At 42.7% G+C, this 19881-nt stretch overlaps 1 protein-coding gene across 1 annotated transcript; it reads left to right on the top strand.

Moving 5' to 3' along the window:
- The first annotated feature begins 9803 nt into the window (after positions 1–9803).
- LMOD2 (leiomodin 2) lies at positions 9804–18309 on the top strand. The gene is made up of 3 exons (XM_040472088.1): positions 9804–10229; positions 15596–16936; positions 17943–18309. Exons 1-3 carry the CDS (start codon positions 9957–9959, stop codon positions 17967–17969), a joined length of 1641 nt encoding a protein of 546 aa, XP_040328022.1. The 5' UTR covers positions 9804–9956; the 3' UTR covers positions 17970–18309.
- Positions 18310–19881: the final 1572 nt, after the last annotated feature.

Below are 19881 nucleotides of genomic sequence, written 5' to 3'. Positions count from 1 at the left end.
CACTAAAACCTTACTAAATAACAGTCTTCAAAAAGGAAACGGTGGTGAGAACCCCAAGTCTGTAGAAGGAAACCGGTAAATATTTCCTATTGATCGAAAGTTTAATCATTTGTTGTATGAAAGTAGAAAGAATCTTGAGAAACACCTAATTTATTTTAATACATTCTAGAAAGGCAACATCAATAACAATGCCTTTTATTTGTCCCATGTTTTAGAGTTCACAAAGCATTCCACGTACATCATCTTACTTGATTTTTACAACTGTTTTGAGGAGCAGGTCAGGGAATGTGTTAATTATCGGCACTCTATAGATAGGGAAAGCAATCTTTTTTTTTTTTTTTTAATTTTTTTTCAACGTTTATTTATTTATTTTTGGGACAGAGAGAGACAGAGCATGAACGAGGGAGGGGCAGAGAGAGAGGGAGACACAGAATCAGAAACAGGCTCCAGGCTCTGAGCCATCGGCCCAGAGCCTGACGCGGGGCTCGAACTCACGGACCCCGCGAGATCGTGACCTGGCTGAAGTCGACCGCTTAACCGACTGCGCCACCCAGGCGCCCCATAGATAGGGAAAGCAATCTTACAGTTAACTGAGGTAGTCAATACCAGAGCTAGGACTCAACGGGAAACTCCCGACTCCAAATCCCAAACTCTCACCACCCCATCATTTTTAGTTCAGATTAGGAGGGCCTTGTTCATAATAGCCAAAAAGCGGAAACAATCTGAATGTCCATAAACTGGTGGACGAATAAACACAGCATGGTTTACTATTTAGCAACACGCTACAACATGGATGAACCTGAAAAGCATCACATTAGGTGAAAGAAATCTGACACAAAAGAATACTATTGTATGAGTTCATGTATATAAAATGTCAAATATACAAAACAAATATATTGAGACAGAAAACAGATCAGTGGTTGCCTGGGGTTGGGTGTGGGAACAAAAGTTGACTGAGTGGGATCTCTGTGGGGCACCGGAAATGGTCTAACTTTACAATTTGGTGAATGTACTGAAAATAATCACTGAGCTTCACACTGACAGTGAGTGAATTTTATGGTATATAAATTAATCTGAATAAATTGCTTTAAAAAAACAGGAGGTGCCTGCCTCTCACTGACAGGTGATGCCATGTTTACAGCTTCACTGAGATAGCTCAGCTAAACAATGGAATCATCTGGCTCCGAGAAAAGCACTTGGTTCTTGTGCTCGGGGCACATGATTTATTAGTTTTGCTCTGCTGATAAGACCATTAGAAGCAGATGACACAGCATTCAAGGGCAGCGCCATGTTCACTGCCTTCACCAGTCTTACTGGCTCTCAACCCAGGCAAACATAGCCTTTCTGCCAACGTCTGACACTTTCATGCTTGTTGTAATATAGCTTTCCCACTTCTTGTTGTTGTTGTTGTTGTTGTTGTTGTTGTTGCTATTTATAAAACATACAGAAACGTACAGATTGGAGAGCTCAAAAAATGAAGATTTCCTGTGCTATTAAGGGTATGAATTGGCAAAGAATCAGGTTACCAGTGGGTTGGGGCTTTTGTAACATCCTTGAAAACTAGCTCCGATTCTCTGGGGATGGGGGTGGGGGTGCAGTGAAAAGGAAAACAAGGAGGGGGGGTGGCATTTGGAAATGAGTGCCTGGGGAAAATGAGAGAAGGCAAACATTCAAAAGGCTCTGAATCTCACGAACACAGACTAATCATGGAAGTAAAAGTCAGTGAGGAACTGCGAGTCTGTGTGAGAAGACAGTGCCTTTGATTTTCATGAGAAAATTGCAAAAAAAAAAAAGCTCAGTAACCAGATTATTGGGTACCATTATTGGGTACACCGAGTTTCTATATTCCTCTACTTTCACACTGAATTTACCTTTCTGGCCCCTTTTCATAGCAGGGGGTCAATTTTTTTCTGCCACTTCCCTGCAGGACTTGGAGTTTTCTAAAGTGACATCTGTCACGCACCTGAGTGGAGAGCCATCCCAAGGAAAAGATCCACGTATTGGGAGCTGACCTTTCACATTATTCTTCCCGATACCACAGTGAGCAAATCTGTCCAAAATGGTAATATCAACCTTCAAGGTTACAAATATCTAGCTGCTGAAATGAATGGAAGAGTCAGCCCTTCCAGATACCCCAAGCAAATTCCCTTTATTAGAACTTCATACAATACACATCAACTCTGTTCTTGTTGCCCAAGTAGAATTCCATACTCACGATCTGCCGTATAAAACGAAAGACCTGACTGATGAAGTTCAGCTATTCATTCCTCACTTGGGAGGTTTTTTTCTGGAAATCTTTTTTTTTTTTTTTTGTCTTTATCGTTTTAACATTATCAGTGTGTCTTTCTATTTGCTTGCATAGAACTCATTTTTACATGTTTGAATTAGTTCAACAAATGAAAATCGAACCTACTCTACATAAGGCGAAGCATCAGATGCTCTATTAAAAATTTCTTTCATCCATCTGTCTTTTGTTTCAGTACATTTTGAAATGACAAACGAGTAAATCTCAAAATGAGAAGCAGCTTGGACTTCTGATACATAACTACAATTATCACTTACTAACTGGGTATACTTGAGGAGATTTTTTTAAATCTCTCAGAACCTCAGAACCCATCATCCTTTGTAAAATTAAAGTAATAGTATCTATTTCACCAAGTGTTGCCTTCCACGCAGTAAATGGTAGCTGCTCACAATTAAACGGAGATCGTATTCGTACGCAAGACTGGCACATAGTATGCAAAAGCAGTTTGTAAACTACGAATGTTATTCGATTACAAGATATTATTTTTATAAATAGCTCTAATAATTTTAAATTTGACTCATGCTCACTACCGTAAGCTGGCATAGCTTGGAGATTTGTTTGGCCACCGGGCTTCAGAGCGAAGACTTGATAAGGGTATTGCCAGCTCTCATCTGGACCCTGGGGCCTGTTTGGTTGTTGTCTGTGCAGAGCCTGACCTTTGCCTGACATTCCCCCCGGGAGCCATCTGAGAGGCTCCCAGCAGACACACAGAGAAGTCGGAAGCTTAACTTCCTAAGGGGTCATTACATTAGTTCTGCAGCCTGATGACAAGCCATCCGTAGGAAATGTTGAAAATCCAAATCCTTCTGTGTAAGTGGGAAATATGTTAGACTTAGCTCAGGAAGCAATCTTGCACCTGTACATTGAAAAAGATTAGATAAGCCTTCAAAAAAAAAAAAGAGGCAAGGATAGAGGGAGAGTAAAAGTGAGGAACAACTTGTTAACAATTGAAAGACGATTGACATTTGTGAGAATAAGAGAATTTCCAGTTTCCCAGTTCTGCAAATCATGTTATCGCATATGATTTCTGTTTCCTCATCAGCCAATTGAAGATACTTTCAATAAGCAAGGTCTCCACGAAATGAACAAGAATGCCATCATGAGACAGGAACACTTCAGTGGGCAGTTGGGCTTGTTCATTAGTTGGAGGCCACGCTCAGAAGCTTCTGGGCCCCTGTGAGTATTGGGGTTCACTAGAGTAGTGGGGTGTCGATGGTGTGGGGGGTGGGTAGAGAAGCTGGGTTACAAATACACAGCTCTTCTCTGTAAGCAGTTTCGGTAACCCGCTTAAGGCAAGCTCAGAAAAAAGAAGCTCAAATCACCTATTCTATTATTCTTTGAATAATTCTATTCTATTATTGCTTTGAATGCAGTCTCACCTTCATAACTAATTGTGTGTTTATAATGTCATATTGTTATTCTTAAAGAGGGCCTCAGCACTGTATAATCTTCAGGCTCTATAAAACTTGGATCCACTCCTGCCTACAATGCAATGTATCTCGTTTGGTTTTGTTTTTAGCCATACTTCTTGAACACCTAATAACTGTGCTAAGCCTTGGTGACAGTCAGTGGGGCAGGCACGGCCCCTGCCCTTGGAGAAAACGCCTGTATGGCAAAGATGTCTTGAAACAAGACATCCCGGGTGGGATGCTGCATGGAATGCAGTTTGTGGGAGCTGGGACAACTAAGCTGGCCTCGGGCATCGGGAGAAGCCCCTCCCTAAGTGTTACTTAAGATCTGAGCCTGTAGAAGAGAAAAAGGCATTCCAGGCACAGGGAGGAGGGAGGACAATGGCTTGATAATGACGGAGCAAGGGTGGTGAGTTCAGGAGCCCAGTGTGGCTTGGGTGTGAGAGTGGCAGGGAGTGACCCCAGTTGAAAGATGGAGGGGTCAACAAGGCTTGATCCTGGTGGGGGGGCTAGAAGGCATGTCAAAGATTCTGTCTCAAGGATAATGAGAGACATTCAAGGATTTTAAGCAGAGAATGACCCAATGAGATTTGTGTTTTTAAAAAGTTACTCTGTTAGGGCGCCTGGCTGGCTCAGTCGGTTGGGCTTGGGCATCTGACTTCAGCTCAGGTCATGATCTCACCGTTCATGAGTTAGAGCCCCGCACTGGGCTCTCCACTCTCAGTGAGGAGCCCGCTTCAGATCCTCTGTCTCCCTCTCCCTCTGCTCCCTTCCCCTGCTCGCTCTTTCTCTCAAAAATAAACTTTAAACAAAATTTCTTGAAGTTACTCTGTGAAGAGTACACTTATCTTGATGAGCACTGAGTAACATATAAAAGTGTTGAATCGCTATTGCACACCTGAAACTAATATCACACTCATGTTAAATATACAGGATTTGAAAAAAACAAAAAAAAAGTTACTCTGGCTATATCGTGAAAAGGGGAAAATGTCAGTCTTCCAAGAAAACGAGGACAGCAGCTTAGATTCAAATGGAGATAAGGGGGAATAGTCAAAAATGAAGCAGGAATTCAAGAGCTGTTTGAAATCCAGGAGTCCAGGCCTTGTGATGGAATATGACCGTGCTGGTGAGAGGGAGCCAAAGGTAACACTCAGGCTCCAGCAACGGGATGGACGAGGAAGCCACTTTCGGAAATGTGGAAGGCTGGGTGTGGGGGAGGAGAGGCAGGAAAAGGGAAATCAGGATACTGGTTTGGGGCAGGTTGCATTTTAGGTGCCAGTGAGACACCTGGATACAGATTTTCTAGGAAGTTTCATGAAACATTCTTGACCTTGAAGTTACAAATTTTAGCTCAGTAAAATAACATGTCATTGGGGTCCTTTCACAGCACTGAAACTACTCATATTAAATCTGTGGCTGACAAAGGCCTATTGTAGAATGAAGCAGAGGACTAGGGGAATCTATTTTATTAAATAGATTCATACAGGGGCTCCTGGATGGCTCAGTAGGTTAAGTGTTTGGCTTCGGATCAGGTCATGATCTCACGGTTTCTGAGTTCGAGCCCCTCTTCAGGTTCTGTGCTAACAGCTCAGAGCCGAGAGCCTGCTTCAGATTCAGTGTCTTCCCCTCTCTCTGCCCCTCCCCTCTTGGGCTCTGTCTGTCTGTCTGTCTCTCTCTCTCAAAAATAAATAAACATTAAAGAAAATAATAAAAGGGCAAACTATAGCTATGGGATACTGTTGAAGACTTCCATTTAACAGTAGACGATAATAAAGTCCAAATTCCTTGACACGGCCTTTCAGATAGAAAGTATTCAACATCTATATGCGTCTACCATGATGGTGATGGCTGCTGAAAAAAAAAAAAGAATTGAGGCTGGGCGGCAAGATACCAAGGCATTGTATTGGAAATAGTAGATGAGCCAGGGTCTGTTTCTACCCATCTCTACCTCCTCTCCATCCCTTTATGGAATAATGCATGAGTTTTTGTTTTTATTTTTGCTTTCATACTCCCATGTATTTGCTCAGAGGCTGCTATCTCTGCCTGGAAAGCTCTTTATCAGCTTCTGTGCCTTCTCCAACTCCACCCACGTGGCCGCACTGCTTCTTCATCTGTACCCCACTTCTGTCCTTTTGCTGGCACCATGGATGAGCTGTCCCTGTGCTGTGTTACTGTCAGCTGTCTGCCTTCTCCCAGGAGTGTGAGCTCCTGAGGGCAGGGACTAGCTCAATTTCTATTTTTCTGTTCGTAATCCTAGCTTCCAACACAGTACCTGTCCACCCAGCAGGCACTTGGGTAAATGTGTGTTGAATAAACAAACAAATGATAGTATTTTCAGGGGGAAACCAAAAGAGAAAAAAGAATGAAAAAGGAAACTCTGTTTTCACTAAAAAGGAAATTGCCAATATAATGTAAAATCATGTGTATGCAATTATGAATTGAGAACCATGGAAATAATTCTCCCCGTGATAGATATTTTTTTTAACAAAAGATGCTAATTGTCAAAAGGCTTGTAGTATTATTGACTCTAAAAGCAATTCTATTCAAAAACACAATGTAATCAAGCAAAAACCCTGAAATAGAAAATGTTGATGCCTGGAACACATTTGATTTGATCTTTTTCCTCAAAGAGAAAGTTTTGTGGGTTTTTTTTTTTTTCCCTCAAGGTTGACAGGGTTGCAAAGCAATCTAAACTATTCATCATACTGTTAAGTCTGGCCAGGGTGAGGTGGCCATGTTTAATTGCTCAACAGAATTTCATCCAATGGATTTAAATTTTGTGGAGATTACCCAGAGGGGGATCCAGTGAACTAAGATCATCTGTGAGCTGTGATTATTACAGCAATCAGAGTGATTAGTAGCATATACACAAAGATATCTAAGGACCATTGTTCTTAAGGTATTGTCCTTAAGACGCCCTAATTTTTTTTCCAGTGATGCTGTCATAGAGCAACACTCTTCCAGATTCATTTCCAAAGTCATTCATCAGCCATCCAAGATTTGGGAGAAGAAACTCACATGAGACTAAATTTATTCTGGATTGTTCCAGTGAGAAAACGAAAATATATGGGGTGACTTTTTTCAAGAGACCAGTTACAACACAATAGAAAACCATTGTTTTTAATGATTTGAGCCATCCAACAATGAAATGAATTTTTGCTAATGTATAATTATACATTATCACTGAAAGTGTTCAAGCAAACTCTAGGTGACCACTTAGGCAGTGATAGAGTACTTATGTATTTCAAAGTCCCTTTGAAAGCCTAGAATCTGATTCCAAGAATATCTCAGTAATTATTTTATAGTCACATAAAATATATATTAAAATCTGCATGCATCAAGCCTTTACTTCTCCAGGTGTGTGCTCAAATGTCACCTTATTATAGAGATCTTACCTGCATGCAATATTATCCCCACAACCTTCTCTCTTCCCTGTTACCCTGTTCTATTTCTCTCCATAGAGCTGCAGGATATGGTTTGTGTTTATTTGTTTATTTATATTATGTCTGTTTCCTCCAACTAAAGAATGTAAACTCCACAAAGGAAGGGATTTTGTTGGTTCTCTTCACTACTCTAACCCCAGCACCTAAATAGGAATCTGGCATAAAGTGTGTGTTTAATCAACTGTCAAATAAAAATAATATTAAAATGTTACAGAAAAATTAAACAAGGGAGGGGGGTGGACAGGAGAAAGAGGAAAAACACAATTCCACAATTTTTTTTGTACATAATTACATACCCCTTGTATTTTCTTCTCATCTCTTTGCTTTCAAAAAACACCTAGGTTTTTATACAGCTATAGTCATTATTTTACCTAACATGTGTTATACAGCTGAATAACTCTCATCTCATTCACCAAATCTGGCTATTGTGATTTGATGTCATTCCCAAAAATCAAACCCATTTTCACATAAAAAAAAAGTGTGTGACCAGTGAGGCTACACAAAAGGTATATGCTACAGCCCATAAAAAACCAACGAACTCACCATTTCTAATTTCATAATCATCGCTCTCATCAGTATCATTGAAGAGTCATAGTTATTTTTGGAGGCAGAATACCATCATGAGTGAGTTAAGATCATATTAGCCAAAACATTCTTGCAAAAAAAAAAAAAAAAGTTGGAGAACTTACAACGGGCACTACAAGTCCATAGCAATTAAGACAAGGTGGTATCTCATAAGAAATAGACATATAGATCCATAGAACAGAACTGACTCTCCAAGAAACTAATCCTTACATTTATGGCCAATAAATTTTCCACAAAGGCACCAATGCAATTCAATAGGGGAAAGTATAGTCTTTTCCAAAAAAGTTGCTAAGCCAATCAGATATCTGTATGCAAAAAGATGAACTTAGACCCTCACCTTATACATATGCAAATGTAAATTGAAATGAGTAACAGCCCTAAATATAAACACCTAAAACTATAGAACACTCAGAAAGAAAACATAAGAATGAGAATCTCTGATCTGGGGTTAGGAACCATTTCTTAGATAACACCAAGAATTCAAGCAGTAGACTCTTCAAAAGACACCAGTGGGAAGAAAATATCTGCAAACCATACACTTGCTGAAGTCCTGAAAATGTTATAGAACTCTTACAGACCAATAGTAACAAGGCGACCCAACTTAGAATGACTGTAAGATTTGTCCCCAAAAATACTTTATCGAGGTAAAAATAAACGCATGTAATGGTGCTCAACATTACTAGTAATAAGAAGAATGAAAATTAAAACTTCAGTGAGACCTACTTAATACCCACTGAAATGGCTATAATCAGAAAGATGGGCAGGAACGAATTAGGAGGTAGAGAGACTGGAACTCACATCATGGCTGATGGGAATGTAACTGGAGGCAGCCATTTTGGAAAATAACTGCATTTTCTTGAAAAGTTAAATGTAAATATGCCATATAAGTCAGCAATTCTACTGCTACTATATACCCAAGAAAAATTAAAACATATGACTGCACAAAGACTTGCACATACATGTTCACAGCATTATTTACAACAGCCTAAACCTGGAAGTAACCCAAATACTCACCAATTGCAGAACGCAATAAACAAAGTATGGCATATTATGCATGTATTAATAAGTGTATATTTCTATGCATACACATTTTAACAGCTCTTTATATATATGTATGCTAAAATGATATATTGATGAACTCCTATAAAGTATGTATATATTTTTTCACACTCATAAGAATATGGACAAATATATAGATATAATTTCATGTTAGCATCCCTTCAGCTTTCAGCCCACGCACCAATCTGGGTTCAAATTCTAGTTTCACCACTTTTTTAGCTCTGTGGCTGTGGGCTAGTTACTTAACCTCTCTGTGGCTGTACTGGTAAAATATGGATGACAAAATACACCTGACAGGACTGTGGGGTTAAATGAGATAAAAACATATAAAGTGCTTAGCACTAATAAACTATACCCAGCATTGTTATTTGTCTTTTTGGAGTTTTATTTGCAGATCTAGTTATGTACTAATACTTCTGGTTGAAGAGAAAGAAGCCATTTTGTGCAGTAGAGAAAGCCACTTCTGTACTTCTAGCTTCCAAGTTTTCACTTAATCTCTCAGAGCCTCAGTTGCCAAAATCTGTAAAGGAGGGTAATCTTCTCATGGGACTTGTTATGCTTAGTGGCTTGTAAACTGCAAAAACACAATGAAAGTTTAAGCCTCTATATTATTATAGCCTTCTGTTACCATCAACGCCACCCACGATATGATTTTAGAAGAACCTGAATAACTACTTATAGAGTGATGTATAGTCATTTCTCAACCTCTGAGATTGTAACCAAAGAATCTTTTCATGGCCATGGTGGTGGGAGCAAGTCATTGTCAAAATAAATTTCATTCTCCTGTTGTCTGAATACAAAGTGAGGACTGTGTTACTCCCTATCTGCAACACTCCCTGCCTGTCCTCATGAGCTATCAGGCTCAGCTAAATATGTCCCTGGCCAGTATGTTAATAATCCCCGCTGGTTCTGAGACCTCCGTCCACCACCGATGTGACATTCTTTGTGTTCAAATGTCTAGCTGACGTCTGCTGCTTAAAACAGCCCATGCTTTCACCCCCTCTCTGCATTGTCACGGCCCTGTATCACTGCTCTTAAAAGGCCACTCTGAGCTCCAGTTGCTGACCAGCCTGCCTACTTGCCTCTCTGCCTGCTGCCGGCTGCCTTGAATGCCTGGTTCTCCAAGCTCCTTGTGGGTCTGACAAAGCAGGGACCATGTCTACCTTTGGCTACAGGAGAGGACTTAGCAAATATGAATCCATCGATGAGGATGAACTTCTCGCTTCCCTGTCAGCTGAGGAGCTGAAGGAGCTAGAGAGGGAGTTGGAAGACATTGAACCTGACCACAGCCTTCCCGTGGGGCTAAGGCAAAAGAGTCTGACCGAGAAAACCCCCACGGGGACATTCAGCAGAGAGGCACTGATGGCCTATTGGGAAAAGGAGTCCCAAAAACTCTTGGAGAAGGAGAGGCTGGGGGAGTGTGGAAAGGTAGGCTCTCGGGTTTTTTCCTTAGCTACTCCTACCCCCGACCCCCACCCCCAACCCGGGAACCTGTTTTCTCTAACTTTTTAGTCCTCTTCACTTTTCTTTCCTCATAACCCATTTGCACCTGCTACTGAACAATTCCTCAGGCCACCCAGGGGAACATAATATGTAAAATTCTTAGCTGGGATCCTTCGATTGACTTTTAGTCAATCAAGATGGCATTTTCAAGAGGAAAATAATTCACAAGCAAGGCATGGGTTTAGATATATTGCCAGACATAAGTCTAATTTCAGTTACAAGTTGCTGATGTGGCATAGTGTGTGTGACATTACATATATATTGCAGTTAGGTAGATTTACTCCCTTCTATAAAGACAGAAGTGGGTACTCTGGTTGCTTTGACTGTAATGGTGACTACAGTAAAAATGATTCTTTTTTTTTTTTTTTTTTCCAACACCGAAAAGTGAGCAGTGGTGGGAAATACGCAGGACTGAGAGCCAGGGGGCCTTATTTCGAGTCCCTGTGCTGTCCCTAAGTTGTTAGACCTTGAACAGATAGTCCATCTCTGCAGGCTTCTCTTTCCCACCTGTCCATTGAGGGAGTTGAATCTAGGGTTTCTTTTGTAAATCAAGAACCCCTTTGAGATTTTGATAAGTTACAAAACTTCTCCTGCAGATACTGTCCGTGTCTTGTGCATACACACACAACCTTTTACATGGCATTTCAAAATGACGACCTGCATCCCGAAACCCACCTGGGGACCCAAGTTAAACATGCCTGAGTAGATAACCTCTAAGATTCCTTCCTGCTTTGTAATGGTGATCCTGAGACTGGGAAATGTGCTTATATTAGAGCTCGGGTCTTTTAAGCTCTTGTGTTCTGCCCAGTAAACAGTTACTTCGGATTTGCCTTACAGATCGTTAAGAGAGGAAAGCTCAAAAGACTATGCTCTGGGAAAATAGCAATTTGAATACAGTATAATAAATTCCTGAACCTGTGGAATAATACAGGTCAGGAGCAACAGTTTAAAACCTGTGGGCTACACTAGAATCATCTGAAATCAAAATGGCCTGAATCCAATGGCAAAGACTTCCACAGTACTAATCTAGGCACTGTTAGATGATCTTGATGATAGGGTGTGTGGGCCACATTTGTAGCAAGATATGTGTGAGTCTTGTTCATGTCAATCATTGCGGGAAGGGCCACTGGGATCAAGCCAGGGTCTGCCAAGGCCACGGTGTCTGCCTGCACTGAGGGGTGGAAGGGGAAAGTGAGGCCAGGATTGGGCTGGTCAGTTTCTCCACAACTATGATTTTCAGAGATCCTTTTCCCCTCCTGATGTGGGATTATGTGTCAAAAATCTGATAAAATATATAAACTATAACATTTTGATTATAGTTCTTAAAGAATTTCCTTGATAAAAAGATGAAAACTGCCACAGAATATCCAGGACAGATAGCCATCACAGCAGTAACCCAACAAAGGCATTTTCATGTCAGAATGTCTTTATATCTGTAGGAATCAAAGGGCAAAGCCTGTTGTCCGTTATGATGGAACCCGTCCTGATCCTGCCAAAGGTTTTGCTGATCCCTGCCAGTGGCTTATCAGCTCAATTAGAGAGGCTGTGTGTTGATGAACTTCGATTCCCTTCCGGGTAGTTAACTTTTCTGCCACTGCACTTTCCCAGCCGGCCAGCTGTCTCTGTAGTCACAAGGGGGGTTGAGCAGAAGCCTCGGAGCCTGTAAATTCATTCCCACACAGGACAAAGTTCAAGGCAGCTGGCAGGTGGGTAGGGGAGGGAGTGGCCATGTAAGTGAAGAACAGTGCAATATGGACCACAAGAAGGAGATGGGGGTCTTGGTTATGAGGCCATTGGCTTTGAAAGGCTTATGAAAACCATGTTCAACTCCTATTGAATGACAGCCTCTGTCCACTTGGGTTCACACAAACTTAGGCTGCATTAAGCTCCAAGGGGCCTTGGAGGCCAGAGGGTCTAGCCCCCCTAATTTGAGTATCTGCTGGGTCTCAGGCATAGGTGCCAATAAATTCACTCATATTATTTAGTTGAATTCTTACTCTTGCACATGAGAATTGAGACTAGGAGAGGTTAAGAAATTCAGTTGAAGTTAACAGTTTATTAGGAGAGCTGACATTCAGACCGAGGTCTGCTGATGCCAAGACCACGATTCTCAAATTGTGAGTGCCCAACCCATCGGCATTACCTGGGAATTTCTTAGAACTGCTCATTCTAGGGCTCCCCCAGATCTCCTGGGAGTGGGGCCCAGCATTTTGTGGTCTCACAAGGCCCTCAGGTGATTATGGCACACACCACAGTTGAGGACCGCTCAACTGTACTGAGACCTCTCAGAGATTTACTGATTTGACTACAGTCAGCCAGCTCTTTAGGGGTAGACCCAGAACCAGAACCGAAAACCAAGCCTCTTGCCTCTCTTGTTCATGTAAAGATGCCAGGGAGGTGATCAGGAGACATGGTTGGCCACTACCTTCTTGTTGCCTTATTTATTCCCCGAGAGTGCCAACATTCATGTTCTCTCTACTAGCCCTCATGCCTCACCCCATCCCCACCTTCCCACCCCCCATTCTCACAAGGATCAAGGTTAACTCCAGAGTACTGGCAGATAGCAGACCTGGAACAGTGCAGTCAGTCCAAAAGCCAGATAACATAGGAAGTAGGCAAAGATTATTTTTTCATATCCTCTTAACTCCGTCTCCAGACACTTTTCTCCCTTCTGGTGTCTTTGTTTTAGGTGTCCCCCACCTAGGGTGGCTAACCATCTCAGATTGTCTGGGACTATCTAGATTTAAGAACTGAAAATCCTGCGTCCTGGGAAACCTCTCAGTTCCAGGTGACTGGGGACAGTCACCCGCTGAGCACTGGACCCATCCTGTCAGCGGCTGGTAGCCAATGTCAATTTAGATCGTTCAGCCAACAGATATTTATTGAACTCCTACTATATGCTAAACACTGCACTAGGTAAACAAAAGAGACAGGATCCCTGTCCTTACCCAGTTAACAGTCTTTTGGGAAAAATGACAAACAAGTAATTAAAATAGGTACTTGGGGTGCCTGGGTGGCTCAGTCAGTTAAACTTCCGACTCTTGACTTTGGCTCAGGTCATGATCTCACGGTTCATAAACTGACGGCAGGGAACCTACTTGGGATTCCCTCTCTCTCTCTCTCTCTCTCTCCTTCTCTCTCTGCCCCTTCCCCGCTCTGCTCTGCCTCTCTAAATAAATAAATAAATAAATAAATAAATAAGTACTTCACTGAGGGAAGTACAGTGCCCTATATGGCAAGGATAATATGAGGGGATAATATGAGGAAGTGTCAAAGAAGGCTTTCTGGAAAAAGTGTCATTTAGATGTTACATTAAGACTCATTGCTGGATAACAGTTTCAGATATTGTCTCTCAGACACATTTTTGCTTGTTTGTTTTTATTTATTTATTTTTGGGACAGCACAAGCAGGGGAGGGGCAGAGAGAGGAGGACAGAGGATCTAAAGCTGGCTTTGCACCGACAGCAGTGAGCCCACCGCCAGACTCGAACACAGGAGCTGTGAGATCATGCCTGAGTGGAAGTCGGACAGTCCACCAACTGAGCCACCCAGGTCCCCCTCTCAGATACATCTTGAGGGGAAAACATCTCTTGCAGATAAGAGCCTGAAGGTCTTCCAGGGGATAGGGGATAACATGTAAGGCTGGCATGAAGGGCAGTTTACCTTACATTTTGAGAAGGTCCCTTTCCTCCAAATACCGAAACAGCTAAAACTTCACACAAACACACACACACACACACACACACACACACACACACACACGCACCTAGTATTCCCCATCCTCCTGCTCCTGAAGAAGTAAGTAAATAAAGACCGGATAACCATCCCAGGAGTGGCTGACCCCTTCCCCAGGCCATCGCTTGGTGCCTGCCACTCCAAAGAAGTGGATAACTGGAGGCTATTTTGTGGTAGCAACTGGGCAAACAAACCTGGAGACGTGCACAGTGTTTTGCAAAGCTCATTCCACATGCCTCAGGCGGCAGGAGCCCTGGGGGGAAAGGGAGGGCTTGGGGCCTTAGAAGAGATAAAAGAAAGGACTAAAAAGATAGCATTCGGGGAAATCAGACTCTGTTAGCAATTCCCAGAATTTTTGATTTTTTTAATCAGAAAAGATAGCAAGAAAAAGAGAAAGAAGGGGTCATTCAGGCTTCTTAGTACAGAGTCTTGTAAGCAGGAAAGACAAAGATAGCATTGAGACTGTGTTTGCCTGAAAGTCTTTCATAATTGATACATGGTAAATAATTTAAGACCATGAGGCCGGGGCAATGGCTTGCTTCAAGATTTTCTACTGTTCTCTGCTGTGTCACGTGATGGTTGGAATCCAGTTAGGGCCAGGGGCCATTATCTTTCCCACCTGCTGTCTTCCGCAGCCCATCTCATTTAACCCTGCCCCAGCGTGAGATTTCAAGTTGATTTGCTGCAAAGGGTGACCTGAATGTTTTTCTGCATCGAGCTAGGTTTTGACCTGCAGCTAGGAACAGCAGCCCTGCCCCCTCGGCTTCTCTTCCCCACAGCAGCAACAGGGACAGCGGCCACTCTCAGGTGGTGCGGGGCCTCTGAGACCCTGTGCCAGTCCCTACCCCAGAGGTAGGTTCTCGCTGGAGAAGCAAAGGATGCCGCTGCCTCTGGCTTCACTGAGACAAGCCGGGGCACAGAGCACTCCGCGGCTGTCGCAGCTGCTTCTGGAGGCAAATCGGGGGAAGAATTTTTGAGCGTTCAGAAAGGGAATCCATTAACATGTGTATTTTCGTTGTCATTTGTTTCTTCGGGATGGAGAAATAAGGAAGGGCAGAGGAGTGATTCCAGAAGGGAGGGTTGAATTTGCTAAATTCTAAGTAAACAAGGAGTCACATAGTTCAGAGCAAGTTGTTAAAGAGAATGAGAAACGCATCAAGGGTTTTCCAGAGCTGAAGTTCTGACTCATTTATTCAAATTGACAAAATGATAGTCAATTTTAATACAGTGTATTGAATTCTAGATATTTATGCTGCAGAAAACAAATGAAATGTTTGTTTATAAAAGCTCTTGAAAGATATGCAATGAAAGGTTAACCCTGATCACCCCAACTAGAGAGGTCAGAAGCAGCAGAGTGGTCTTTTTTCCTTACATGCTTTTGTATTACTTGCCGTGTGTTATTTCCCTTTTTTACTTACTGAGATATAATTGACATATAACATTGTTTTGCTTTTAGATGTACAACATAGTGATTTGATCTATTGCAAAACCATGTGTTACTTTTGTAAATTTTTTTAAAATGTGCTGACAAATGACCAATTTACTGATGCTCTTCAGGTTGCAGAAGAAGACAAGGAAGAGAGTGAGGAAGAGCTTGTTTTCACTGGAAGTAACAGTGAGATTTCTGAGGAGGTGTATACAGAAGAGGAGGAGGAGGAGGAGGAAGAGGAGGAGGAGGAAGAGGAGGAAGAGGAAGGAACAGCTGATAAGGAGAAAGGTATTAATGGAACTGTAAACTATGATAGCACCGATTCTGATAACTCTAAGCCAAAGACATTTAAAAGTCAAATCGAAAACATAAATTTGACCAATGGCCACAGTGGAAGGAACACAGAGTCGCCAGCTGCCATTCACCCTTGCGGAAATCCTACCGTGATTGAGGATGCCTTGGAAAAGATAAGGAACGACGACCCTGACACCACAGAGGTCAACTTGAACAACATCGAGAACATCACATCGCAGACCCTCGCCCGCTTCGCCGAGGCACTCAAGGGCAACACGGTGGTGAAGACCTTCAGTCTGGCCAACACACGCGCGGACGACAGCGCGGCCATGGCCATTGCGGAAATGCTCAAAGTCAACCGGCACATCACCAACGTCAACGTGGAGTCCAACTTTATCACGGGCAAGGGGATCCTGGCCATCATGCGGGCTCTGCAGCACAACACGGTGCTCACGGAGCTCCGCTTCCACAACCAGAGGCACATCATGGGCAGCCAGGTGGAGATGGAGATCGTCAAGCTGCTCAGGGAGAACACCACGCTGCTGAGACTGGGTTACCATTTTGAGCTCCCAGGACCAAGAATGAGCATGACGAGCCTCTTAACGAGAAATATGGATAAACAGAGGCAGAAGCGGATGCAGGAACAAAAACAGCAAGAGGGCTGTGATGGAGGAGCCAATCTTAGGACCAAAGTCTGGCAGAGAGGAACACCTGGCTCTTCCCCTCATGCATCTCCCAGGCACTCTCCCTGGTCATCCCCCAAACTCCCCAAGAAAGTCCAAACTGTGAGGAGGAGCCGCCCTCCATCTCCTGTGGTCCCACCCCCTCCTCCTCCCCCCCCTCCCCCCCCTCCCCCTCCTCCCCAAACGCTGCCACCTCCTCCCCCACCCCCCCCTCCTCCACTCCCAGAGAGAAAACTCATCACTCGAAACATTGCAGAAGTCATCAAACAACAGGAGAGTGCCCAGCGGGCATTACAAAATGGACGGAAGAAGAAAAAAGGGAAAAAGGTTAAGAAACAGCCAAACAATATCCTAAAGGAAATTAAAAATTCCCTGAGGTCAGTGCAAGAGAAGAAAATGGAAGACACTTCCCGACCTTCTACCCCACTGAGATCAGCTCATGAGAATCTCATGGAAGCTATTCGGGGAAGCAGCATAAAACAGCTAAGGCGGGTAAGTAACCCAAGAGCAGATTTGGGGCACGGATGTGGTAAGTGAGGGGGCCCCTATGACACGATGGTACCAAAATCACCTCTCAACATATTTATTTAAAAAAAAAAATTTTTTTTTCTTTCAACGTTTTTATTTATTTTTGGGACAGAGAGAGACAGAGCATGAACGGGGGAGGGGCAGAGAGAGAGGGAGACACAGAATCGGAAACAGGCTCCAGGCTCCGAGCCATCAGCCCAGAGCCTGCCGCGGGGCTCGAACTCACGGACCGCGAGATCGCGACCTGGCTGAAGCCGGACGCTTAACCGACTGCGCCACCCAGGCGCCCCTCAACATATTTATTAATGTTTAAAATATTGCAGCGTGCAAGAGCAAGCATCCACATTCGGAATACCAGGAGCAGGTGACCAGTGGGCACATTTCCACTGGAGAATGAGCCTGGGCCACCTTCTTAGCATCTCGGTTCCAGAAGGGCCAGGCCTATTTTAAGGCACTCCAATATATAAAAATCCTGATTTCCTTAATAAGAAAATCAGGGAATATAATCTATATTCCAAAAAAGATTATCACTTGTCAAAATTTTTACCACAAAGTTTCAGGTGATTTAAAACCTAATTTACAATATAGAGGCACCTGGGTGGCTCTGTAGGTTGAGCATCTGACTCTTGGTTCCGGCTCAGGTCATGATCTCACGGTTTGTGGCGTCGAGCTCCACGTCAGACTCTGTGCTGACAACTCGGAGCCTGCTTGGGATTCTCTCTCTGCCCCTCCCCAACTCGCGCGCATGAGCCCTCTCTCTCAAAATAAATAAACTTCAAAAAATAATGAAAATACAAATAAATGTTAAAAATAAAACCTAATGTATCATATAAAATTTGAATATCACACAAAAATAATCAATCTATATCTGAGGTAGTTTCAGAGAACACTGCTCGAGACGTGCCCTACAGATAGTTTTCGTTTTATCATTTGTGTTGTTTTATTGAAAGAAAATTCCCCATTCTTCTAGGTGGAAGTTCCAGAAGCTCTGCGATAAAAACATGATCTTGAGAAGAGGATGCAGAATCATTCAGCGGTATTAAATCGAATGCATTGTGACCTGTTTCTAAAGTACCTTCTTCAGTTTGAAATGTTTCCTGACTTTAAAAATAGCCTCACCCATTAATTCCAAAAAGAATTTTAAGAAACAATCAGCATGTTTCTTCTGTAAATATGAAAATAAACTACTTTTTTATGTTATGAGATTTGTATTGGCAAGAAGCAGTTTATTTAAAGATGCTCTTATATCCCTGGATGTGTTGGTAACTCCGAGCTGTTGTGAGTTAATGAAATGTGCTGTTATTTTTGTAATCCCAATAAATTTGGATTGAAGTTTTTGGGTTTTTTTAAAACAAACTAATTTTTGTGTGTTTGAGTTGATGCATATGTGAGGTGTGTATGTAACATTGCTAAATATTAAAAATATGACATTCTTACCCAAAAAGGGCTTGGGTCCTTAGCATTTTCCTTTCTTTGTTTTCTCACATCCAAGAAAATTCGATCAGAGCTCTTTCTAAAATGTCTGAAATCAAAAATTTTCTTCAAAGTCTTCTTGGTAGTGAGATAAAAGCTGTAGGAAACTTCCTGAAGTGGCCATCACCATCCTGGACGCACTGATGTTAGACCCATTCCCAAAAGGCTGATAGGTACCCAGGAGTCAATTCAATCATTTACAATTAAAGTCAACTATTTCCGGAGGAAAGAAAAAAAGTGAAGGAAAGCTTCTTGATAGAGGAAATCGTGTTAGGGGAATTCCTGGAAAATAAGCCCTGAACGCAGAGTTATCTTGTAGCCGACACTGAAGATTCACCTCTCAAAACTCCCTTTGAACTTTCCTTAGATGAGCCTTAGTCCAGTGGACCTCAGCCTTTGTGTGCCCTCCACAAACGGTGACGTTGACGTCCTCGACACACATCCGGGGACAAAGGCACATGTATTTCTAATCCCCAAATATCACCTCCCCGTCACTCAAGGAAGACCTGAAATCAAATTAGAGAAAGACATATCCGAGACTTCCTTCATCTGGCTCCAGTGCTCCACTCCAACTTACAAAAGCTATAAATCTCTTCTAAAGTCCTTTGTCTTAACTATGATTAGCAGCGTTTCCTTTGTGTCCTACAGAGTCTAACAGTGGTCCTGGCAAAACTCTCTGGGCCACTCATTCAATAATTGTTTGCTCTACCTACAAAGCTTTGGATTATCTTCAATCAAGCGGATTTTGTTTCACTAGAATATTTCTCCAATAGTTCTTGGGTCCGTTTCTTTTAGTCTGTTTCTATTGTTCTGCCATTGTCTTACTCAGAGAGAACGGCCTATATAACCTCTGAAGGTGGGTGCCAGCGACCTCCGAGGTAGCTGGCTCCATGTGGGGAGCGGCTGACATCTTCTGAACTATCCACATTGTCTCATGAATACATTTCACGAAAACGTCACAAGGGGCTGTCCCCATTTTAGAGATGAGGAAACCATTCCGGGAGGCAGCGGGCTCAAAGAAGTCAAGTTTGCATGTGACCATGCGTATCTCTGACTGTACAGCCTGGTCCCTTTGTACGTGACATCACCTCCCTGCTTCTCTCCAGACTCAAACCTCCTAAAGGGTCCCTGTTCTCACAACAGTGATGGGGATTTCAGTTTCTACTTTCAGTGACTTCACTGTTTTTATTAGTGTTCACAATCATGCCCATTATTAATATGCAAACAAACAGAAAGCTAAAACGCAGGTTCTTAAAAGACGTGTGTCTGTGTGCGTGCGCACGTACATGTGTGTTTATTTAGAACAGAAAGCCAAGGCCAAACCTCTTTTCCCATCCCCCTTGTATATGCATGAGAACAGGGCTCCTCTAAATTGGAAATACTTCCGACTTCATCATGATGAGGCCGAGGGGCAAACAGTTGCTGATAAATCAGGG

This window comes from Herpailurus yagouaroundi, unplaced genomic scaffold, assembly GCF_014898765.1.
Source record: "Herpailurus yagouaroundi ecotype Mexico unplaced genomic scaffold, PumYag 100, whole genome shotgun sequence".
Taxonomy (NCBI): domain Eukaryota; kingdom Metazoa; phylum Chordata; class Mammalia; order Carnivora; family Felidae; genus Herpailurus; species Herpailurus yagouaroundi.
Note: the sequence above shows the minus strand (reverse complement) of the source record. Positions and strands in the feature narration are given on the sequence as shown.

Coding starts and splice junctions, on each gene's coding strand:
- LMOD2 (XM_040472088.1), top strand. CDS start 9,957: ATGTCTACCTTTGGCTACAGGAGAGGACTTAGCAAATATGAATCCATC. Junction 10,230..15,595: donor GGCTGGGGGAGTGTGGAAAG/GTAGGCTCTCGG, acceptor GATGCTCTTCAG/GTTGCAGAAGAAGACAAGGA. Junction 16,937..17,942: donor GCATAAAACAGCTAAGGCGG/GTAAGTAACCCA, acceptor CCATTCTTCTAG/GTGGAAGTTCCAGAAGCTCT.